This window comes from Triturus cristatus, chromosome 3_2 (genome assembly GCF_964204655.1).
Source record: "Triturus cristatus chromosome 3_2, aTriCri1.1, whole genome shotgun sequence".
Lineage (NCBI taxonomy): Eukaryota > Metazoa > Chordata > Amphibia > Caudata > Salamandridae > Triturus > Triturus cristatus.
This window is the reverse complement of record NC_140584.1, coordinates 30,532,548-30,557,713: the sequence shown is the minus strand read 5'-3', so window position 1 is coordinate 30,557,713 and position 25,166 is coordinate 30,532,548. Positions and strand designations below refer to the sequence as shown.

The window sequence follows — 25,166 nt, the reverse complement described above, 5'->3', positions numbered from 1 at the left end:
GAGTGAGTCAACAGTAGGCTGCCCAAATAGAAGGCATCTTAGCAGCCCTCAGCCAGCTTCTAGCTCTTTGGACATGAATATATAGTAGTTTCTACTGAAGGATTTGTATTGGGGTTAATAGAATAAGATTATTTTGCCTTGAGGTTGTTGTTCCCTCCTTATGTCTATTAAGTCTAGTGTTTCTATTAATTGTAAGAGTTGTTCTCCTTTTTTAAGGGCCTCACTTATCCTGGGTGGTTGCCTATGTTATTCTCCAGATATTGCATTGTTTAACTCGCATGAATGTCCGTATTCAGCTTTTCTAGCATGTTGGGAAAAAACATGTGAGTCTAGGATGTTTGGGACATATTTGACCCAATAAGAATTATTTCTGTCCTTCTGGAGTCCGAGGTGCTATCACATACATACCTACTTTGTCTGTCAAAGTATGCAATGCAATAAAGGGTAGTTGTGTTAGCACCAATGTTCCCTCTAATTCATTTTGTTTTGTGTGGCAATGCTGTGAACACCTTTTCGACACTCTGTGCAAACTGAGTCATAACAAGAGTGTCTCTGGCAGTGCACATACTAACTTGTTAAAGGGTGTTTGATAGGCAACACCTCTTTTTTCTTTAAATAAAATCTACTTCAAGGTTAATTTTAATATTCTTCTGACTATGTTGGCTAAATGGCAGTAGGGTGTGGAGTAATTTCTGAGGGACTGGGGTTCAGGTAATGATCCAGTACTTAAGATCTACAACCACACAAAAAAGTAATATGGATCTGAGGTAGAAAATGGCTTTTATGAGCTCTTTCAGTCTTTTTCAGTACCCACCATTGGCATCTCCCCTGGAAAAATGAAGGTTGGAAACCATCCTGCCTTCTGTAGGGCCAAAGTAAAGAATTCAGAAGCCTTCTATAAAAACTCTGTTAAGAAATTCTCTTTCCGCAGGCTTGGGGTACGCATTCAAAATGGCAAGAAGTGTATCAGTCTTAGAGGAAAGCCCTTCAATCTATGTCTATGCTTTATTTGTGCTTGGTGAAGTGGATTCCTGGGTGAGTGGTTGTGATAAGAAATTAATGATTGACCAGCCGTGCAGAGGGAAATATTATACAAAATTTACAGGCCCATTCCAAAGACCAGTTTCCTGCATCAGGAATTGCCCTGGCCTTTTACATCATTTTGGGATGGTGACGGCCTGAAAGATTGAACTTGTTCTCACCTAGGCTTGGCTGGTTGCTGAAAATCCAGGAAGTGGTAGGTGTGCAGTGCTCTCAGCTGGTTGTGTAAACCCTTTTTTATGGCACAAGGGTGCCCACAGAACCAGATGCTATGTTGTACGCAGTAAGTATGCTGTTGAAACTAAGTCCCCAAAACTTGCTGCTGACCCTTAACGATGCATTAGTGCACATGTTGGTGCTCAGTATGAAGTTGTAGGAGTTGAGGTTGATGTGCGCTTTATCCCCTATGAAGTTTTAGTAAACTTTGCTGCCGTTTACCTCATCTCCTTTGTTGTGTTTGTGCTCTGCTCTAGCCTTTTTCCACAGTTCTATATTATAGCATTAAAGTCCAGTATTGATGGCTATTATAGGTGTTAAAGGCCCTCTTATAACGAAGAACAAGGCCTTTAACAACTGGCCACTTAGTGTACCACGTTCAAAATTTAAAAAGAGAAAAACAAAACTACAAACATATTGAGTTTTACTACAGACAGTTTATACAGGCTGTTGGCCTGAGGCACTTCAATATCTTCTAAAGAGCTTTCAGCATTCTAGTGTTCTAAATATATTCTGAATATATTCGCTCTCTGCCTCTCTTTCTCTCTATATACACACATAAACACTTTATTGATTTTTTAATAACTTTTAACTGCATTTTTTATTTGCACAATACATAAAAGTAGAAAAGAACAACCCATCCCACAGCACATGAAGTCATGAATAACAAATCTGATTAAACCGGTAACGTTTTATATGCACCCCATCCACAAACTCCATCTGTGAGAAGCTACCAGGAAAGTCTTGGATGGGGTTCAGACAGTCTTTATAGCTGTCAAGGGTGTGCCGGAGTTGTAGGAATCAGAAGAATTGTGATTCATGGAATCAAATTCCTTACTAAGGTTCTCTTAGGGTCACATATGTATTGACCCCAGACACCATCAGCTTGGAACTACCAAAATGATCCCAGTCCTGGTACCCTTTCAGATACGTAACAGCAGATTCAGGCATCCACTGATAACTGGGTTTCCTTTGTTAGTGCCCTGCTCCAATCAATCTATTTTAAATGGTTGTGCCTGCATTCTAAAAAAAACCTTGGTATTTGGGGAGGAGGGTGCGTAGGAATTCTGCAAGTCTCCCATTGTACAACTACACCAGCAGACCCCGCTCCTCTAGGTTACTCAGTTTCAGGTGGATAACAGGATCAGACTGGGCCCAAAATAATCAGTCATTGATAGGGATCTTTTGGGCTTCTCAGTAATAAAGTTTTAGATCCAGAACGCGAATCCCACTTCATAAGGTGATTGTATTCATTTGTTGTACGCTGCCCGTAGGGGAGCACCCCCCAAAGATACCATGTCAGAAAGGATTGCAATGTTTTGAAGAAGGTTGAAGAAAGACTAGAGGGACAGTTCTGCAGTTAGTATAGTAATTGCAGCAGGGATATCATTTTAAATAGGGATCCCCTGCCCAGTGTGGAGATTGGATGTGTGGAGATTGGATGTCTACCCTGGTTTCAAATTGCCCTTTCAATTCTGTATCTTAAGAGCAATGTTATTTCCCTGTCCTTGTTACATGACACAAATAAGCCAAGATAACTAAATGGTCCCCTCAATATGCGAAGCCTAGTGTGGTGGAGAGTGTGCGGTCCTAGTTCCCCTCTCAGTGGGAATAGGGTCGATTTCTGCCAGTTAACTTGGACACCGAGGCATGTCCTTAGATCATAAGAATCTTTATAAATCCAGGAATCGAGAGATGGGGGGTTCTCTATATTTACAATAAAAAGTCGGCTGCATAATGCCTGATACGGGCCTCCATCGCCCCGCACCAATTAATGCCCCAAATCTTTGCATCATCGATAGTTCATTTTCTCTAGGACCCGCTACAGAAATGGGCAAGAAATTGAATCAAACATAATTTAGGGCCTAAGCAGTGGGCTCTTTGGCTCTCCCAAGATTGGCAAAGATTGCTTGTAGCCACCGTATGCAATGCCTTGCCCTCTTTGTGGCTTAAACTTTGTTTATTTATTTGCTTGCTTACAACACTAGTACTTTCAGACCCTTAATTACAGGGCACCCATTATATTACCAGCTAGTGGTGGGCCAGGAATGGGATAATGAGATGCCACCCTGTGGATCACTGTCGCTACCCTCAAATAGTAATTGCTGGTTGCCCATGTGGGAACCCAAAATAATGTTGTCTGGCGTCTTTTGCTGCACAACAAAAAAAAGATGACGATATGTTAACTTCATATGTCCCAAAAACGAGCCTAGTCAGGTCCCTCAATAAGATGCACAGCCAATAATGTATACACAATTTCAACCATTTTATTGTATTTGTGTTCCACTAGTATTCCATATTTAATCCAATGTGTTTTCATGATTCATCTTTCCATTTTCAATCATCTACTTTATCAGTATTTTCACAAGTACCTCGTGAGGCTTTCTTTTAGCAGCACTGGTGGGTTCAAAATTCCTAATTTCTTGCTGTATGTCCCAGCAGCAATCTGGACAATCAATACAATCTTATTAATATTGAATTATCTTGTGGTTGCATCTCAAAGTTTACCAGATTTTGTGTCCTCAAATATTTTGGTCCACTTTGTCTCACAGAGCAAATTCTTTGAAAGCGCTCCTTCAATTGCTACCATTTTTGAAGGTGTATATCATCTAAAATGTCAATCCCACATAGGAGAGTAGATGGTGCTTTGGTCTTGTCTTAATACAGTCCATTGATTCTAAATCATTCTATCCAGTGGTTACTCCACATTGGATCTAATACACCTAGGAGAACCAGAATATTTGGCCTCCTATGCTGAAACCAAGACAGGAGATCTAATGACTGGACCCCTACAAGACCAGCCCCGAGAAAGTCATAGGGTTAACTCCCAGTAACGACGAAACACGTGTTGGCTAAGGCTAAAAGAAGAAGAGGAAATAAAACACAACACCTGAAGACTAGACAATAGACCATCCGCTTATTATCGATTCTGATTGTTTTTGTACAAAACTATATCTGATTCGAATGGTGGGTGCTTCAAACCTATAATCATTGTTCACCAATCTTAGGATGATACTAGGGAAGTAGGGTGTATCTTCCCATTATTGAATGCACCGTGGACGTTGAACCTTGTTTCACAACACACATATGTGTTTACTATATGAGCGCCTATACCTCACCAACACCCAGTTCTCAAATCAGTAATTCTACACAGCTATTGGTTTAACAATAGGGCTTGACAGCTTCAAAGAACGCTCAAAAGAAGACCTATATTCCTTATTTTTCCATATTTAAAACTTCCCGGTCTTAAGTCCTTTCATGAATTCAAGTAAGGAGGAGCATGTCTGGAGAGGGAGGTCATTCCAAGATTTGGCAGCGAGGTAGGGGAAGGAAGGACCTCGACTGACACTTTGGTGGAAGTGGGGGAGGTGTGTGTGAGGGAGAGGGTGGTGGAGGCTGGTGGAAGTTCAGGAGGTGGTTGATGTATACTGGTCCTTGATTGTGAAGGGCCTTGTAGGTGTGGTTCAGCATCTTGAATTGACATCTCTTCTGAATGGGGAGCCAGTGGATCCTCTTGAGGTGAGGGGTGATGTGAGTTCGTTTAGGGAGGTCTAGGATAAGTTTGGCTGGTTAGTTCTGTATGGTCTTAAGCCTCTTAAGGAGGTGCAAGGGGATTCCTACGTAGAGCATGTTGCCGTAGTCTAGGTGGTTGATGACTAGGACTTAAGTGACGGTACTCCTAGGGTCAACTGGAGTCATTTGAAGATCTTACAGAACATGCGAAGAGTGAGGAAACAGGCAGTGGACACTACGTTAATCTGGCTTTTCATGATGAGATTGCTGTCCAGGATGATGCCAAGGTTGTTGTCATGGTCTGTCTGTGTGGGTCCTAGCTCGAAAGGCCACCAGGAGTTGTTCCACAGGGAGGCATTGTTTCCTGAGAGCAGCACTTCTGTTTTGTACGTGTTAAGCTGTAGGCAGTTGTCTTTCATACAGTTGCCGATGTTCTTCATGCACGCGCTGAAGTTGGCCATCGTGGTGGAGGGGTCGTTTGATAGTGAGAGGATGAGCTGGGTGTTGTCAGTGTAGGATATGATGTTTAGTCCCTGGGTCCCGACGATGTTGGCCAGAGGGGTCATGAAAGTGTTGAATAGTGTAGGACTGAGGGACGAGCCTTGAGAGACGTTGCAGATGAAGTTCTTGGGTTCCAAGGTGAAAGTAGGTAGGCGGACCCTCCGGGTTCTGCGAGTGTGGAGGAGGTGATCCATCGGAGGGCGTTGCCGTGAATTTCGATGTTGTGAAGCATCTTGATGAGGGTGTAATGGTATAACGTGTCAAATGCTGGTGAGAGGTCAAGGAGGATCAGGGCCGCTGTTTCTTCCCGGTCGAGGAGGGTTCTGATGACGTTTGTGGCGGTTATTAGTGTAGTTTCTGTGCGGTGATTCGTGGGAAGTCCGGATTGGGAAGTGTTGAGAAGATTGAGAAGGTGTTTGACTTCTGCGTGTGTCCAGTCATCGGGGAAGATCGCTTTGGTGATGAATGAGTTGAAAATGGTGTGAGTAAATTGGTGGTGGTGACAGGAAATCGTGGGTGCTTCAGAGTTCCCGGAGGTCATGATAGCCATTGTGTCTTGTGTGGTAAGCTGGTCCCAGGCAGTAAGCAGGTGGTCGTAGTTTGGGTATGTCGGCTGTGGTGGGCTGAGGGCTGAAGTTTTGTTAGATGGTGGGGATCTTTTCATGGAGGAGTCCGCCAGGGTGTCGCAGAGTTGCTATGAAGGGGTGATTATGTTTTCGGTGGCACATAAAAATAGATGATTTTGTTCCTGTCTTTATGAGTAAAAATCTGTGAAAATGTGAGCCTTGCTTATAATCAGTAAAAGAAAAAATATACCTGTTTTTTTTTTTTTGACATGTTTTTATTAGGGTTTTGCATATATTACATCATATGAAACATTCACAGATATGAGTCTGAATCGCTGTATTGTAACATTCTGGGTCATTGGGAAAGACATAGTGTGTGGAAGCTGTAGTCCTTTAGCCATCGGGTCTTCCCCGATGGTTCGAGAGATCTGTCCTCCCCTGTGCCGGTATCATCTGGTCTCCCTGTCTGACGCCCTGGTCGTGTCTATATCTGCCGTCTCGATCAGGGGTGAATTTATCTTCCTATCACGGTCTATCTAGCGTCTCCTCTTGTCTCACATTCCCTAGCATGTCGTGTAACTAGAACAACAGAATGTAAACCGCCAACTGGGAAAGAAAAAATATACCTGTTGACCCTTTAAGAATACATTTTATTTGATCTATTTAATCTTAACAAAAATGTTATGTTGATAAGTTAGTTTATTTTGATAAAGTGCTCATTCATCGTAAGGTTTTTTGCTCTGTATAGTTGAAAGATGTTCAGGTAACCAGGGAAGTAATGTCTGCAGTACCCTTATCTGAACAGCCAGGTTTTTTTTTTTGTCTTTTTTGAAGATCAGAGAATCTGGTTCTGTAAATACATGGCTGACATAAAACAAGTTGAAATTTAACTTCTTATAGGCTTCTTTTCTTTGTTTTAGTAATATGGTTTAGATGTACTCCTATGTTCAGTGTATCTAAACTTGAAACTCCAAAAGGACCATGATGGAATCACCAGCTCATTAGAGGGGTGCAGAACTGATTGTTTTGGATCCTTCTATTTTACAGGACCCTGGGATCAAGTGCATCATAATATTCATATATTAAATCAATGAGAACTAGTCTATCAAGACGTGATATGAGACTCAAAACTGTATGTTGTTAGTGACAAAAATAAGTCTTTTTTTCTTTTTATGCAACCCTCACCAACCAACCTAGTTGGTGGAATGCTTCATCATCGGGCCCACCTAGTGACACAGAATGAGTCCCGGGTGTGCTACAACACCTGTATTACAGCGGAGCAGGTATATTACTGAGTGTGCTGTGATAGTGACGTGAAAGTGAAGTTTAAAAACTGTCCAGTGGTCCCATTACCCAAAGGGATTATCTTTAATGTTTGGGCCTCTGGCAGTAGGAAAAGCAAGGCAATGGATGTAGGTGGAGTAGTATTAGGGGACTCCTGCATCCAGTGGGTGGTCTACATGTTTCAGCCAGGCCTTAATGTTAACTAGCTTTCCTCAGGACCTAGAAATGTATGTGAAAAGTGTGATTTATGCTCACTAATGTGTGTTGATCGAAAAATGTGTTGCACATGCTAGAGTGCTTTATTTGTGAGAAGGGGATTCCTTCTCAAAACATTCACTAGCGATTAGCTGTGAATGCCCCAATGAGATTCCGGCAGGGGTTTTGCCTTACACGAATGCTCAGGACCCTCGTAAAAAACCTGTGTTGCTGCATCGGAACTCCGTGGATTTAACTTCTTATAGGCATCTTTTCTTTGTTTTAGTAATATGGTTTAGACGTACACCTGTGTTCAGTGTATGTAAACTTGAAACTCCAAAAGGACCATGATGGAAACACCAGCTCATTAGAAGGGTGCAGAACTGATTGTTTTGGATACTTCTATTTTACAGGACCCTGGGATCAAGTGCATCATATTATTCAGTCACTGCAGTCCGCATGTTTAGTACCCTGACTTTTTGACCACTTGTTAAAGCAGTCTGGGCGACTCACAACATATAGGTGCTGTTGTCCCAAAAACCTTTTCTTAAAGTGTTAAATACCGTCTGTTCTCTGCAGAACACTCATTGTTCACTGCCACAGCTCCAGACTTAATTTCTGTGGACCTATGACTTTGCCTTTTATGATGTTTATTTGTTTCTTCCTGATACATGCCTATGCTGCTCCAAATTGTCCACCACTTCACCTTTCCAGCTATATCTGATGGCACACAATCTCCTATACGTTCGAACGCTCTTGCGGCATATTCTGCATTCTATATTCTGCTATTCCATTTTGCTGACATTGTACAGGCAATTTATATCCTCTTAGTGAGACAGTACAAACTGATCTCTTTGGCTACTGCCTCCGTGATGTGGGTCATTAAGGCCAGGACTCAGTGTGTGGTTATAGTGTTTAGAGTTTTATTAGATTAGGAGTTGCCGCCTGGGTGTTGACTTTCTTGTGGTGCATTTGCAAAGCGGGTTTGAGTCTCAGTGGCCGCCCCAGGAGTTGATGGGTGTTCACGCAAGAAAGAATGGAACTAGTAGTATATGTTAAGGTAGGGTAGGTACAATGGGTTGGGATCATCACCACTGTCGTATTGCCCATGAAAGAGTATTTTACTGCTGTGCTTTGCTCTTGATAGAGTGCAATTGTTTGATCCAGTTTCTCCTCCCAGGATGTGTTGCTCTTAAGAGTCTAATCACTTTCTGGTTAGGCTTAACACCCAGCCCCACCAATTACCAACTACATTCATAAGCCATGTCCGGCCCTCTCAAGGACCAATGCTGCAGGGGACTTGCCACCCCAGTGTTTGTTCCACTAGATCTATCGCTTTTAGTATACTGGTGGACCAGAGTTGCGTCCTCCTTCTGCCTATTCCCTGCTCCTCTGCTTTCTCCTCTGGTCTCCTTGCCTTTGCACTGCTCCTCTTCTCTGCTCTGTTCTCTTCTCTGGGCATATAGCCGATGCTCTACTCCAAACCAGTGTTCTTGCCTCAACAGTGGTATTCTCATACATCATTAGCATAATTACTGAGACAATATCAGGCTCCTTCTTTGGTTCCTTAAGTGTATCCTGATAATCAAGCCATTCGTTTACAGCAAGGGCTTGTTCCATTTAAGCCTCTAGCTGCTGACTAAGGTCCCTTCCCATTAGACATATGTACTATGCTCCCTTTGTCATTCTTCAAATGTACATTCCGATCAATCTTTGACAAAAAGTTACGGCCAGTGCAGTCAACCATTACATCTCTATATTTGTTTTTTCACTGGGGAACACTCCCTATTAATATATATTAAGGTCAAATAGTCTTTTTATACTCTTAAGGTCTTTTAAAACATTTTTATTTGGTATGTATCCAACCAAGTATTAAATAGTTTCTATGCACAGTTTAGAAGTGGATCAACGTAAAGTGTGCCTTTGGTGACATATTTTGGATAAGTCTACCTCACTGTCTAAGTCGATATTCTTTTATATTACAGAACTATCATAGTGGTAGAGCATCATTAATGCTTCATATAAACTTTTATTTCTCTCCTGTAACCATGAAGTTCTCCCTGGGCCTGATGTACTTAAAACATTTTACAGTCACAAACCCTGTAATTAATAAAATCATAGGGTTTGCAACCACAAGTTATTTTTTTACTTAACACCTTTTGGAAATCTAGAAAACTCTTTCAGAATTGCAAAAGGTGTTTTACATCTTCTTCTAACTCACAATTAGGAAGAGGCATGAAATAAGTGTTACCTCATTGTGATTTGGTATGAAATGTTTCATTGATTTGTAATATCACTCTCAAAGCAATAAAGTGGCACCAGCTCCTCAAAGGAGGGAGAATAGATTTGCAAAGAGCAAGCTGTCCTTGTTAGATAGCTTCCCCTTTGGGGATTATATCGAGTGTCAAACTGCGCAGCATGCAGTAGTTCAGAACACTACTCCCTGCTTCCCCAAAGGCTTCCCAAATGAGAATCTTTTTTATTTCATTTTACAGTGGATGTGGACCCTTTAAGGAATATGGCCTGTTTTAAAAAAAAACGCGCATTTTCTAATTTGTGAAAAAGCAAACCTAGGGATGGTGGGCTTCTGTACCTTGCAGGCCCAATCCCTAGGTTTGTCGCCAATCATGAAGAGTTGGAAATAGCAACCGGCAAAATGAATATTCATTAGGCATGGCAATTTTGTGAAGTGACCGTTTAATTCATATGCTCCATCACAAAAATCAAAGACTGTTCGCAAAATGTTTGTGAACAAATTGCGGCCACTTTTTGCAATCAGTCTTTTCGTATATTGGGCCTTTACCTCCTAAGCAGAGTAGAGGATTGTGATTTCTGGTCATCATTCTTTAGGGGTCATCCATAGATTCATTTGCGTTAAAATTGGCTGGTCTCGATTCAAATTCTTTTTCAAGATTTTCAAAATTCATCTGTCACTAATCTTTGTACATTTTGCTCCATACAGAACACTACAATGCTAAAGTTTCATTGTGATAATCGTGGAGGATAAGTAAATATGCATTTTGTACTCAGAGTATATCCCAACCTCTAGGTAATGGGAAGGTAAACCTGTTAAACTTCGCCTACGCTGCACATTTTTCGAGAAACTTTGATAATTATGTTTGGTAGTTCAGCTCATCAGTCTCGTAAGCATCATATATGCCAAGCGATACCACAACAGATCTAAATCAAAACCGCCTGTATTCCCCTTGTACCTCTCAACTGTATGCTGAATTTGGGCTATGCGATAATGCCTAGATCGCAGTCCAAATGTGTAGAATATTATATGAACAACCACAGGAATATTTTTAAGTACCTTTTGGAAGAGAAGGTAAAATAATGGAAACAGTGAAAAATCAATTATTGTTTCATAGACCAGTGCAAAAAATAAATGAAAAGAAGAGTATGTAAATGGAGCTCAAACTATATCATCTGGGGGGTCTGTTGCAATACGCTGCACTGTGGTGCGAGAAAGGCCTGAACTGGAAAAAAAAACTGCTATCGGGCTACGTCGAGTTGGCTGATCTCCTTAGGTTGCTTATGTGTGGTCGTGCTCTTCAGACAGGTACCCCATTTTAAGTCACACAGTTGGCGTCGGCTTTCGAGAGGGCCGTCAAACAGGTGATACGTCAGGCGCACTATGTCAAGCTCCTTCCAATTTGGTGGCTATGCCCGTTTGTGCACATACAGGAGGACTCCGTCGATGTCTCAAAGTGGCTGGTCTGAGGCTGCTGAAGAACGTGAGATTTCTTCTTAAGCAAGGACTGCATGTCCTGGGAAGAAATGGGTACTCACTTTGAAATAGGTGAGGGGCAGTTCTTACAGTACACCAGTATTTCGCACACAACACAATACATCTGGACAACATTCCCGGAGGAACCGGGAGAATCCCATATGTTGCAAGTGATTTTGGACCCTGAGTCCACAAGAGGTATTATATCTCAACCAAATGTAGCCCTGAAGTCTGACAGACCGGTTAAAATAGCTCTTAAGGGCAGCTTGGGATGGGGATTTAGAATCCCCCCTTACAGACGTTGACCGGAGGAGGACCCTGGCACAGGTACGTGAGGTGGCTAGTAATGCCAGGTTTAAGTCGACGCAATACTTTTTTAACATATATAAGGCTTACCTGACACCGCAAAGCCTGCTCAGGGATGTATACGCTGTAATGTAGTTCCGGCTGATTTCGGACATGTTACATGGAACTGTTCAATACTTTGTGCAGTAATGCATGCAATTGCAGAACTTATGATCCGTCATTGCCTCTTCCTAAGAAGGGAAAAAAATGCAGGACAAAATTGCCCAGCTGGGGTTTGTATTACCCCGGAGGTTCATAACTATACATCGGGTGAGCGCGACCCCTCCGACACAGACCAAATGGCTATCTGATCTCCTTGAGTGGACAGTGGCTGAGGATTACTCCAAATAGTCCATACAGACAACAATGCAGAGCGGGACCTTGAGATCTGGGGTAGTATGATTACTAATCTAGACGACCATGACATTGATGGGGATGATGATTCTGATGACCGTTGGAGGGAGGATCCACCGATCTGCTATGCTACTGCTGCCCAACCAGCCCCTGACTGGTTTACGGGACTCATTGACACACCTTCACCCTGATGAACCACGTGGGAGACGCCGGAGTCCATGGCCCATAAGCAGAGACACCTCTGAAAAGTTTGTGTGTTCAACATCTAAGTGGTTTGGTGTGCCTTCCGCCCTCCTTACCGCAGTCACGCCTTTCTCTTCGTTCTCCTCCCTTCCCTCAGCCTCCTACTCCACATATAGGAAATGTAAAGGCCTTTCATTGTTGGTGTTCGTTCACCTGCTGCGGGCGCACGGTGCTGCTGGAGGTATATTATTTCTTCTTCTATGTTTCTATTTATTTATTTGATTTACGGTCATGGACTGATTATGTCATGTTGACCCCTCGTAGAGTTCCTGCTCATGTGTATTACATCCTTGTATGCCAGTAAACTATGTGACCTATGTTATTTTGAATAACTCAATAAACAAATGTTTACATTTTTTTTTTTTTTTAAAGAAAAGTATGTTAACTGCACACTTGTATTCATTTATATAAATTTCACAGTTCATGGATGTTTATAAAATATGCTGTTGAAATATGTTGGGTCTTTGTCCCCTTTGCTTTACTTCCCTCCTGAACTGCATTTGGGAGTCCTAATGTAAATATTCTAGTAACCCTCTCCATCTTCCTCCCACACATCTCTCAGCAGCCTTGCTATGGCCTGATACTTAGCATGTTTGCATGTCTAATAGTAAATGCATGTTTCCAAAATTGATTTATAGGAGAGGATAGCAGTCACTAGGTGACTGAGTAATTTGGGCTGTGTAGCTTCCCTGCATATATTTACTAATGAAGTGCTGACAGCTCAACCCAGCCTGCAATCGAGATCAGCCAATGGGAATATTAATGAGTATCTTACCCAGTGCCGTGAATGTTGCTTGCCAGTGTTGATAGCTGCAACTGTGGCAACTACTCCTTGGCCCTAGTCATTCCCGCTTCTCTGTGATGTTTCTGAAATTTCAGAAACCTGTGTAAAATTTGAAAAATGTCCAACATTTTGAGGGAAACTAAGGAATCGTGGATCTTAAGAAATCTCTGTTTTACCGAAAGAAATCAGCACAGCAGATTTAGACTGTGCCTTGCAATAGTTCTCCTTGAGCAATGTGCTGGTTCCTTCCTTAGCATTGCAATATTGTCTACATATAAGTAGCTCCTATGGGTATTACCTATTCGACTAATCTATTCTATGCCCGAGAGTCGGCAGTAGTCTAGAATCTGTAGGCTCAACACCAAATCCTTAATCCATGGTAATTACTCTCGCTTGAAGTATGCAGTTTGAGAGCTTTTTTAATCTGTAACTTAAAAAAGGCAAGATCTGCAATCAAAATAAGGATTTATTAACTCCCTCTTCGATGTGTTGTGTTAAATCACTAGTCCATGCATACGTGCTGGTCTTTAGACTAGAGGGATATCTTCTAAATGGAGCACCTAATTACCAGCCTATGCTATACACAGTTAGTGTTTGTAAAGCAAAGGCTGGTGGAGTGTTTTTCAATGGTGTTTTGTGGTCTCCAGTCTTCTCTGGGTTTCATCTAGCTTCTGAACTTGATTCAAGCATGCCCTTTTGTTAGCTTAATCTTATTATACTCTAATCCACCAGGTGTTGGACAGATATCCCTTACAAGCTGTAGAGCTGTTGTGCGGAAACAGAGGTTTCAGCACTGGGTGAGTTGGTTTCCTCTGCTGTGGCCCCCAGAATCTGTTTGCCACTCATGTTCAGATATTCCATAAGCACTACAATGTTTACTCTTTGCCTAAAATGTAATTCGAGCTATTGCAGGTGAGAAAGTACCATGTTTGAATTTGGTTAACCATTGCTGCTCCTTTGTCTTGTTGACAGCCATGTCTTCGAAAACCTCATTGTCCTGTGAGAGGAGACACAAAAGGGTGGTGAATCCTAAATCCTGTGGTTTTGTCCAATAACCCACACTGCCAGTTACAATCACCCGGTCTAAGGGGAGTATGGATGCTAAGGATGAAGATCCACAAGTGTGGTCCACTGCTGAAGAACATGAACGGGAAACTGCACAGGTGACTAAAACCACTTTATCACATCCCTTCGAAATTCTCCTCGTTGACTTCATCCTCTCCCCAGATCTCTGGTTTTCTACCTCCTATTTGTCTGTTGCTTAGCTTTATCTCTGTCTTTTTTGTCTTCCTGAGGTTGTTTACTGTTGCTTCTTTTTAGATCTGCTGTTATTCTAGACGTTTTGTTTTTACTACTATTATATTTTTTATATATTTACTTATAAGGGTTTTCAGCCTGCACTCTTCATGCACCTGTCTGTTATTGTTTCATTCAAATTTTACTTCTGCCCACTGCAGCTTGGGAAAATGGGTCACTTCAGCCATAGGCTAAATTCTCCCTTTCACAAGAAGAATATGCACACACATGGTTGTCCACTTCAGTGCTAGGAACTGCTGTGCCAATGTGTGCTTTTTGTAGCGAAAAACATATTTTTGATTTTAGCCAATGTATTTTTATTGACAAGGTCCTGTTAGCTTCCTCAACATCAACATTTTGCAAAAACCAAGAACAAAAAAAAAACATTGACAAAGCAATAAGGCTATCAGCCAACACCGGATCTATTGCCTTTGTTATTTGTTTGCCAGCCAGAAATGTTTATCCTACAAACATTGCATGCGGGAGAGATCTGGCGAAAATTGTGCTTTATTTTTTATTTTTTTCATCAATGAATATGATCATCTGCTGTTTCAAAATGCTTTTATACTGGCTGAGTTCCTTTGGGGTGGTGGGGACTGAGTAAGCATAACAAAAGCAAGTACATTAGGGCATCCAAGCATGGGCTTGTTGACTTATTGACTTATTGAGTTCTATTTTTTTTTTCAAAATCCTAAAACCTGGTGTGCAAAATCTCCTCCACAACTTAGGGATAATGCCATAGCCGAGTAGGACAAAATGTTATGTATTGGCTGTTTTTTTTGTTCAACGTTGAAGGATACTGTGTTCCAAAATATTGTGCACCTTATCTTTGTTCACTTGAAACTTGCTCTGAAACTTTCATTAAACAATGACCGAAAATGGCACAAACACCGATACTGGTGGAGCTGCGGCTAACCAAGTCACAGCAGCTTTTAATTGTACAGGTTTTCAAGAAATCGACGAGGATGCTATAATCATCCGTCCAAATTCATGGTTTAAATCTTTTATTCATTTTCATATCAAACATAGAAAAGGAGAAGTCAGATCCCGGCTCCTGAATACAATGTAGAACAGACACCAGTGCCGCTACTAATCGCATTACCAAGGTAAGAAGCATGGAGCGAGGTTACTAGAGAGAGCAAATTAAGAAACAGAATATTGGAAAGAATAGAAGATAACCCTCCGAAAGCATAAACCCGAAAATTCCCCAAACATGTCCACCCTCCGCACCCTCCGCCCCCCCCCCACCCCCCTCCCCCCTCTCGTCCATCAACTATAAACCCACCGGATTACAAGAGGAGAACTTAAGACCACAGCCTAGTAGATCTGCGTGGGAGGGCCTTCTGTGGAATCTGTGTATCTACCAGACGCAGTAATCTAAGGTAGCGGGGGCATGTTAGTTCCCTGAATTCGGTTCTGAGGAGTGTGAGGAAGGGACGCCAGAGCTCCGGGAATTCAGATCCTCTGCCTGCCAGAGTGAGAGTAAGCTTCTCCATCCCCAGTACCATCCACAGTCTATGCAACCATCCTGAGCAGGGCGGGGGCGAGGGGCAGCGCCAGTGCGCCAGTATGTTCTGTGTGGCCGCTCCCAGGGCTATGGCGATCAGGCGCCCCTGTCGGGATTTGAGAGGGTACATCAATGGGTTTGGTAGGCCCAACAGTATGTAGGCAGGGAAGCGCTGGAGCTGTGTGTCAAGATGAGTATCTATTTCGGCCAATATTTGGGCCCAGTACGGCTGAATGTGCTCACAACTTCACAATAGATGTTCTAAGGTGCCCACCTCTCCACAACCCCTCCAACAGAGAGCACTCTGGCGGGGGTCAAAGCGGTGGAGACGCTCTGGTGTGTAGTACCAGTAAGTAACTACCTTGGTCATTGTCTCAGTAAGGCCTGCGTGATGTGCGGAATGTCAGCCCCTGTAGTAGATGTTATCCCATTCCTTATGAGTGAGAGATCTGCCGATCTTGAGTTCCCAGCGTGTCCGGCCCGCATTGTACGTGTGTGTGTTAGTAGTCAGTAGGTGCTTGTAAAGATCAGAGATAAGCTTTTTATCTAACGATCTAGTAATAAGCCATTTCTCAAAAGCAGTGAGGGAGCGCTGGGCACCAGGTTTCACTTGGGGTTGCAGAACCCAGTGTCTGAGCTGTAGGTATGGGAGCCTCTCGGTCTCTGGAAGGCCATATTCTGTACGAATCTATGGGAAGGGGAGAATGCCTTACGTGTCAAATAGATGCCAGAGGCATCTACACCGAGAAGCCCGTCATTGTGCAAAGACCTTAGTCGTCATGCCAGGTTGGAAGTCCGGATTGTTAAAGAGTGGTGTTAAGGGGGAGGGAAAGGTTGTCAGAGCATATGAGACGGCGGTACGATCCCACGCCTCCAAAATCGTACCCGTAATATAGGAAGCATAAAGATTCGGTGGCCTATGTGCTCTACGCAGAAAGGGGACACCCTGCAGGGTCATTGCCGCTACTGCTTGGTCTTGGAACAACCAATGCTTCTCGGACTCCAAACGACTCCACTCCAAAAGGTAGCGGAGCTGTGAGGCGTAGTAGTAAAGCTGCAGATCGGGAACCCCCACTCCTCCTCGCTCGGGCGGTAGGATTACTATTGCATGCTTAAATCTGGGCTTGCGGCCCTGCCAGTTAAACTGCGCCAGATCTTCTTGAGTTTGCTGAATCCAGCCAGTCGGAGAGCGAAGAGGGAGCGTCTGAAACAGATATAGGATCTGAGGAAGGATGGTCATTTTGGTGGCCGCGATTCTGCCTAACCAAGAAAGGGTGTGATGATTCCATTGACCCAGTTCGCTGCGGATGTGGGTACGGAGCCGATCATAATTAGCGGTGACTGTGTCTCGGATGTTTGGGCCTAATTGCACTCCCAAGTAGGGGACCATGGAAGCCGCCCACTGTATCGAGTGCTCCTCCTGTAGACTAGCCAATGTGTATTGGGTAAGGGAGATATTAAGTGCCGTCGACTTTTCCATATTGATTTTAAAACCGGAAGCCTGCCCAAAACTATGAAGTTCGATGAAAAGCGCTCTGAGCGACTGGATCGGATCGGTGAGAGACAATAGGACATCGTCCGAGTAGAGGCTGATGGTATGTACATCTCTGCCAAATTTAATGCCCGTTATACGGGGGTGATACCTGATATGGAGTGCTAACGGTTCCATATATAGCGCAAAGAGGAGGGGGGAGAGGGGGCATCCCTGTCTCGTACCTCTGCTAATGGGGAACAGGGAAGAGGTCTGTCCATTCACCCGGACTGTGGCCATGGACAGCCAGTAACAATTCAGGATCCGTGTGTGCAGCTTCTCCCCCAAGCCAAACCGCCGCAACACCTGCTCTAGATATGGACAGTCTACCCTGTCAAAGGCCTTCTCTGCGTCTATGGCCAATAACATGTATTCCCCGGCCGTACGCGACGCTTTTTCAATGTGGTGGAGGACTCTCTTGGTGTTATCACTCGTTTGCCTCTGTGGTATGAATCCTACCTGGTCCGGCTCCACGAGCTGGGGCATGTATGGCCCAAGTCGGGTTGCGAGGATGCTCGTGTACAGTTTAAGACCGATATTGAGTAGGGAGATCGGCCTGTACGAACCACAAAACGTCGCATCTTTCCCAGGCTTTGGGATGACCACGACTGATGCTTCTAGCATCTCCACCTGGATGGCGCCATCCTGGGAGAAGGTATTAAACAGGTCTCTCAGTAAGGGAGCCAACTGCGCACAAAAGGTTTTGTAGAAGGCTGCCGAATAACCATCCGGACCAGGCGATTTGCCTAATTTTAGGCGCGAGATTGCCGCAATGACCTCCTCCGTCCCTATCAAGATAGTCCGCTTGCGCTGGGGTAAGAGCCGGTATCTGCGCGGTCTCCAGGTAGGTAGAGCAGTGGAGCGGGTCCAGGGAGTTGCTTGAATAAAGAGTCGCATAGAAATCCCGAAAAGCTTCCGCAATTGCCCCATCGTCTGACGTGAGGTCTCCCCCCAGGTCCCGGTGAATGGTTTGCACCCCCTGGCGCTGCCGGGTCGCTCACAACTTATGGGCCAGTAGATGACCGCATTTATCGCCGCCAACGTAAAAGGACTGGCGCAGCCAAAGAGCCGCACACTCGGCTCTATCTTGGTCTAGCGCCGCTAGCTGCTTCCGCTCCACACACAACCGTCGCCATGCTCTGGCTGCACCAGTGCGTTGGTGCATCTGCTCCAGTTCAGCCACCCTCTGGGGGAGCTCAGCCCGTTTGCGACTGCGTTCCACGTTACTGGCAGTCGAGATGGATATAAAGTCCCCTCGCAGGACGGCTTTAAGGGCTGTCCATTGTGTCGCTAGAGATGTGTCAGAGTTTGCTTTAAGGGTGAGGTAGTTGGCAATTGCTACCTTGATTTGCTCGACACTAGTTGCAGAGTGTAGCAGCGTGTCGCCCAGCCGCCAATGCCGCAGTGGCTGCCAGACTCGGGGGAAATGAAAGGTGGCCACAACTGGAGAAGTGTGGCTCAATGATTAGAGCGGCAGACCCTGATGCAGAGGTCTAGCCCGGGACCAGGGTTCAATTCCCCGCCTCGGCGGGTCTTGGGCTCAAAAATTCCACGGACCTGATAATTCTCGCCTCCGTGCCATTCCAATCATGGAGTCCCACTCTGCAACTCTGGGCAATAGCTTGCTTAATCTCCACAACGGCCCCCACAACGCTAAGGATGCCTGGCCTCCACCTTGGGGGTGCCCAGGAGTGTACGCCTCACAGGGAAAGCCAGGATGGGTTCCACAGCGGTATTCGTACAAGCGCCTTGAGACCCTTGCGGGTGAGTAGTGCGCTATACAAGTATCAATTTAACTGGGGAATGATCTGAGAGTGATGCAGTAAGCATCACGGAGCCCGTCGCGAGCGCCTGCAATGGGAGGGAGCTAATGAAATAGTCAAGTCTGATGTATGTTTTATGTGCCCCCGAGAAGTGTGTGTAAGCTCGGCTGCAGGGATGAAAGTGGCGCCACAATCAACGAGGCCAAGATCACCAAGGCGTGCCAACCCCGCCTGAGAGAGAGCTCCCAGCTGAGACGTCCGCTGGGCCGAGCGGTCACGCAAATTGTCGAAGACTAAGTTTAAATCCCCTCCCAGCAACAGGTGGCGCTCCGTGTTGGCCGTGACTTCAGTAAGGACGGTGTGGAAAAATGTATCCTGACCTTCGTTTGGGGCGTAAACAGAGCCCACAATGAGGGAGACCCCCGCCACTAGGAACTGATAGGTAAGTAAGAGGCCCCTTATCTCAGCCTCCTTCTGAAGGACCCTACCTTGAAAGGAACGGGAGACCAAGATAGCAACCCCAGCTGATTTGGTGGGATTAGAAGAGAAGAGTTGCGTGGGGAAGGTGCGTGATTTCATCCTGTGGTGGTCTTTAGGGGTGAGATGCGTTTCCTGTAAGAGGCATATGTCTGCGGCTGAGTGTTCCAGGAAGTAAAGGACCGCCCTACGCTTGACCGGGTTATTAAGTCCCCGCACATTAAGGGTCAAAATGTTAAGTGGCTTCTGGGGCATCTAGTGTGTGGAGGAGAGACATGACAAGGCGTAGCTCGCAGCGCCTGTGCTGGGATACAACATGGAGGCATTCGGAACATAGCGCATTACCAGAAAACCATCTGTCTGTGGAGGGAAGAAGGATGGACGAGAGGAGCAAACCCCAAAGCAACTCAAAAGCTCCAACAAAAAAAGAGGACATCATCCCCCATAACCCATAGCAACCTACCAACCACACACAACAGTGAACATAGTCCGTCGTCCCAGGACAACTGGTCAGTCAAAATACAGGGGTCCATATCGTAGCCTCCAGGAGAGCATCACCCCACCCCCCCGCCGCCCACCCAGAGCCAGCACAGATGCTGAGAGAGTGCATTCTCCCAAGAGGCGCACTCCAGCTTCACGTGACCGTCTCGTCGCTCCCCACAAGCGCCTCCGTTGCTGCGTTTAGTGCCGCCTGCTGACTTGGGACGATCTCCGACTGGGCCGGCCTACGAGAGCGCCGCCGTCTAGTCTGCTTCCGCCATCCAGATGAAGGAGTCTCTGAGCCTGATGCAACTTCTCCGCCATGGTCTACGTCTCCTGGCGCCGCCAGGCCCAGCAGCTGGCACGCATCCATCAAAGGGCACAGTTGGTGGAGCCTGCCCTCATGGCGAAATATGAGGCGAAATGGATGCCCCCACAAGTAGGTGACTCCTTGCTGTCGGAGATGCTCCGTGACGGGGCGGAACTGCCGTCGCCTCTGGAGGGTGATCAGGGCCAGGTCCTGATATAGGACAGGAGTGTGGTCCTGGAAGGAGATAGGATGGAGGGCTCGAGCCCTGGTGAGGATGGATTCTTTGATTTTAAAGTCTTGCACACACACCAGGATGTCCGCTGGTGGGGCCTTGGGGCCCCGGGGCGGGCCCACTCTATGGGCTCTGTCCAAGACAACAACCGTGTCCAGACCGCTCCCCAGAATGTGCCGGAAGCAAACAGGTCCCTGGTGTCCTCGGTCGGCTTGACCCCCCGAATCTGGATGTTGTGTCTTCGAGACCGGTTTTCGAGGTCCTTCAGGTGTGTTTGGATATCCATGTTCTGATCCCGCAGTCAGAGGATTTCTTGTTGAAGCATAGATGTGTCATTTACCGCTGTATCACTTTTCTCCTCAAGGGTGGCAACCCGTTCTCCAACTCCATCAACATCCCTACGCAGATCCTTGAGTTCGGCAGCGAATTCGGTTTTTACCGATTGGATGTCTTCACGTAGGGTAAGAAACAGGGACTCCAAGAAAGCTTTCGTGATGGGCTCCTCCCCGGTGCTCGGAGGAGGTACGGAGGGCGCAGTGTCAGGCATCACGCCAGCCATGGAGGCGGGCGACTGTGGCCGACCGTAGATATCTTTCAGAGGCTTCACCTTGGAGGGGCTGGTCTTGGACATGTTCACCCTCCTCTGCCGGTCCCCCCCGGGCACGTGACCAGGGAGGGCAAAGCTCCCTCGGAGATTGGTGCCGTCGCCGGGAAGAGTCCGCGGGAGAGTCCACTAGAGCGCAATCAAGGGCCCCATAGATGGGCGTGTGCTCCTGGCCCGACGCCCCAGCAGAAGGGCCCACCCCAGCTGAGTCCAGAGTGCGGCCCGGGGCGCAGTCAGTCAAATCCAGGCCGCAGCAGGAGCCCTCGAGGCCGGGACAGCGCCCCGAGGCACCACAGAGAGGGGGTCCCCGCCGTTGTCGCCAGAGGGGCCGCACCGCCCTGCAGCGCGACTCCCGCGGCCGATCCTCTGGGCCACGAACCCCACCGGGGCGCCGACAACCACAGTCGGGAGAAGCGCCGGGGCGCAATACACCTCAACCACTCACAAATGCGTCCCGCGGCATCCACCCGGTGGAAGTATTACTCCGGTTCTGCTCCGCCTCACTCACGAGGGCACATCCGAGGGGAGCCAAGCGTTCAACGAGGGGGGGGGTCGCCGCATCACAAGGGCAGCTCCGCGCTGCCCACGTAGCCTCTCAGTCTCTGACCCCAGCTCCCGGTCCCAACAGCACTCCTGTACCTGTCGCGGCTGTTGCACCGGAGCCGCCGCTCTCCAAAACCCCGACCAGCACCGTCTCCGCCGCCGCCACCGTGCTGCAGGACTGCTGTCTCCACCACTCGAGCCCCGTCACCGCCTCCTAGGCCTCATGGGCCGCGCTGGAGCATCGCGGCTCCCGGCCTCTCCAGTGTCCTTGGAGCCGTCACCACTGCAATGTTGAGGCCGCCCCTTCCAAGGGGCCGAAGGTCCGTCCCGATCAGCGCCCTCTCCTTTACCGCCACAGCACCCCAGGGCCGCTATCTCCAGTGCTCAGGCCTCGCTGTTTCCGCCCAGGCCCCGCCGGCCGCATGGGGGCACCGCTGCTCGCTCCGTTAATGCTTCTGGCCGGGCAGGCTGCCTCAGGCGCGTGTGCCGCCCAAGCTCTGGAGGGGCAATCGTCGCTAGGCCATAGCACTGCGGCCTCCCGAGAGCCTCGAAGCCGGCCTCGATGCAGCCCGTCAGGGCTCACCGCAGTGTTGAGGCCTCTCCGTACCGGGGAGGCCGGCGCTGGCTCTGCTCGGCGCCGCCGAACCTCTCGCCCTCGTCTTCTCTGCTACAGCCGAAAGCCCACACGGGCCGCGCTGTGCTGCACCGGGCGAGTGGCAGGCAGGAGCCGACGAAAACACGTCTTACCGCTCGCCATCTTGGCCACGCCCCCATCCGTCCAAATTTAAGGAAAGCCATCACTCTAAAACTTTTAAAACATGGCCTAACACCAAGAGGTGGTAGAGCAGTTTTGGTGATAGAGGCACATGAATCTCACCAGACAGAGGTATTCTATTCATGGATAGTATTCCCAGAATCAAATTCAGTAACACACTTGTTTCACTTCTACAAAGAAGATGATCCACCTGAGGAATGTATTCCTTTCGAGGATATTGAAATTCCACTCACATACCAGGAGCATGAGCTCTGGTTTAAAGGCGCCCTAAAACATTACAATCACATTACCAGGCTCGGTCCACTAGGTAGACCAGGAGCAACATGGCCAATTTTAGCCGGCTACACACCTCATCCTGACATTGAAGAAATTACAGATGTAGAATTACTAGCTCAACTAAAAGGAGCTCATCAAAATTTATAGACAATTGGTTCAATATGTCATGCAGACTTTCACAGTCCAACCACCATTAATCATTCAAAATCCAGCCCCTCATCAGGGGAATACACTAAATATCACTCCATAGACTTTACACGCAGTCATGGGTAAAATGCCCACAAAACGTGAAGAAATTCCATTCTGGATAGCTCAAAAAATTACGCAAATCGAATCAGTATTTCCTAATACTAGCCTTTATGAGAAACACAGAATTCTAATAATCTGTTTGCCGATGGGGATCACACCACATCTGGAAGACTGCATCACTTGGAGCACAGTCTTTGCTGCAATCTACACAAAAACACATGGTGTTCCGTCCATGGCGGTAATACCCTATGTCCTGAAACAAATTCAAAACGAATATGGGGCAGAGCCTGCTCTGAATTTAGTTATGAAGTTACTTAAAAATTTCGACCAGGTCTCAACAATAATATTATCTAATATTAAAGGAGAAGCAGCATCAGTGGCGATCCGCCAGAAATTAAGGGAATTTGATGTAACAGAACAACAACAAGAACTAGCCAGAATAATTGAAAAATCCTATGAGGAATTAGGCAGAGACAGTTTGGGAGGGAAACCAGTTAAACCATAACTGTCTGAAAGTCCTGATAAGGTCTTTCCTACAAAACACTCCTACCTCTTCTAAAAAGAAGTGGGAAAATAGCAAACAGCATTCCAAAGAGAAGCGTTCTCAATCCCGAGGTAGATCTCCTCAAAAGGAGTCCTCTGAAAGGAGGTACAACCTCAGGAATAGAGATAATTTGAGAAAACCTGACAGATATCAAGATACTGATACAAGTTCCTCTCGTACCTTTCAGATATCATCACAGACATCCGAAAGAAGAGGACGGTCAGAGAACAAAGAAGAACGCATGAAGTCCAAAGACGATCAACACGTTGAGAAAAACAAACAAAAACCTCAATTCTCCAAGAAGAAGGTAGCAGGTCTGAAGATCAGACATGCAGAGGATTCTGAGAACGCAACTCAAGAACGGAGAATGGGCTCAGACAATGTTGGACAGTGCAGCAGAAGTTACAGTAGCTCTCCAGAACCTGAAGGGGCTTCTGAAGACAGTGGACATGAATGAGGACATTCAAGTTGAAACTGCAGACACCAGGGTTAGTTCTCCGCATAGGTTATATGAAATAACACTCCGGATGGAGGGAGACATACCAAGAAGAGTGAAAGCACTCTTTTGGGAGCATATTTCAAGGGGTTATGATATACTTCTAGCAGAACGGGACAGGCCACCAGAATTTGTCAGAGAATTCCCACATGGCGAAGACCTAATTATCAAAGCAAAGTGACCTGCAGCACACCCTTTTAAGGTCTTTTTGCCTGTTTTTTCTTCGTCTAGCGTGCAGCACTCGAGGTGCGTTCCGATCCTTAACGCACTTCAGAATTCAATTGAGGATGGTGGCCCGCTCAGTATGGGTCACCGTAGAGTTGCACAGCCTTATTCACACAGGTATTCAAATAATACACTTTCTCCATAGTAATTAAAAATTATTCCGTCAATTTTATTATTTAATTCATCCAGTTTATCCTTCACGTCAAAGGCACGAAATTCAAACGTCGTGTGCATTTTAAATTGTTTCAGAATTGCCAATCCAGGCCTATTCATAAACAGTGACAAATTTTGAGTTCTCCAACTTATTAAAATGACAACACCCAATGCATTTCGGTCTTCTGACCTTCGTCAGGGGTTTCTGTGATTGAAGAGAATATGAATCAGCCTTAACATTTATAGACAAGTCCAGTAACAAGTGCAAACAAGGATAATGACTCAGGTATTCACCCGTAAAAATACCAGTACTTGTTAATCATACTAATTTATATCCAAAACCACATGACCACAACCCCTTCCCCCAAGCATCCCTCGTTTCCCCAAAAGCAAAAAAAAGAAATTAAAAACTCCAATTGTGACTTGCTCCTCTCCCGTGTGCTAAACAGAACCTAGTAGAAATTCAAATGTCTGCATTCCCCAGTTCAATTATCGCTCCCTTCTTTATTTAATCCCCTCGTGCCTACCTGTTGATTTGCCAACAACCACCAATATCGTGCACCTTTCGGCGTGTCTTTCCCAATTGAATTTAAAGAACCCAAATTCTCCCCACCTGTGACTCAATGAACACAACATGTCACGTGCCCGCTTTTTTTAACCCCGTAAGCTTGCCTGCAACATTTATCCTTAAAGTGACAATCCCACACACTGCATAATAATCACCGCACATTTAAACTAAACAGATTCAACAACATAATTTAAACGAAATCTGTGATAATACAAATGGTAACGATGCTCACGTAACTGTCCAAGTATTAGCCATTATCAAACGCACTTGTGTTCTCAAAGGCACAACATGGAATGAACATGCACAAAATTAACTTAGAGGAAATCATGGTCATGTCAAAGGCCGTTCACCAAGAATATGAGCAC

The 25,166-nt window shown here is 45.9% G+C and overlaps 1 protein-coding gene across 3 annotated transcripts in view; it reads left to right on the top strand.

The window, feature by feature from the left end:
* Positions 1 to 25,166, top strand: part of PRDM10 (PR/SET domain 10) — a 1,096,800-nt gene that overhangs the window by 63,823 nt on the left and 1,007,811 nt on the right. For all 3 annotated transcript variants that reach the window (XM_085647206.1, XM_085647205.1, XM_085647207.1), the window contains exon 2: positions 13,745 to 13,935. In XM_085647206.1, coding sequence (XP_085503332.1) covers positions 13,867 to 13,935 — 69 coding nt within the window. In that variant the 5' untranslated portion in view covers positions 13,745 to 13,866. The remainder of the gene's footprint in view (positions 1 to 13,744; positions 13,936 to 25,166) is intronic.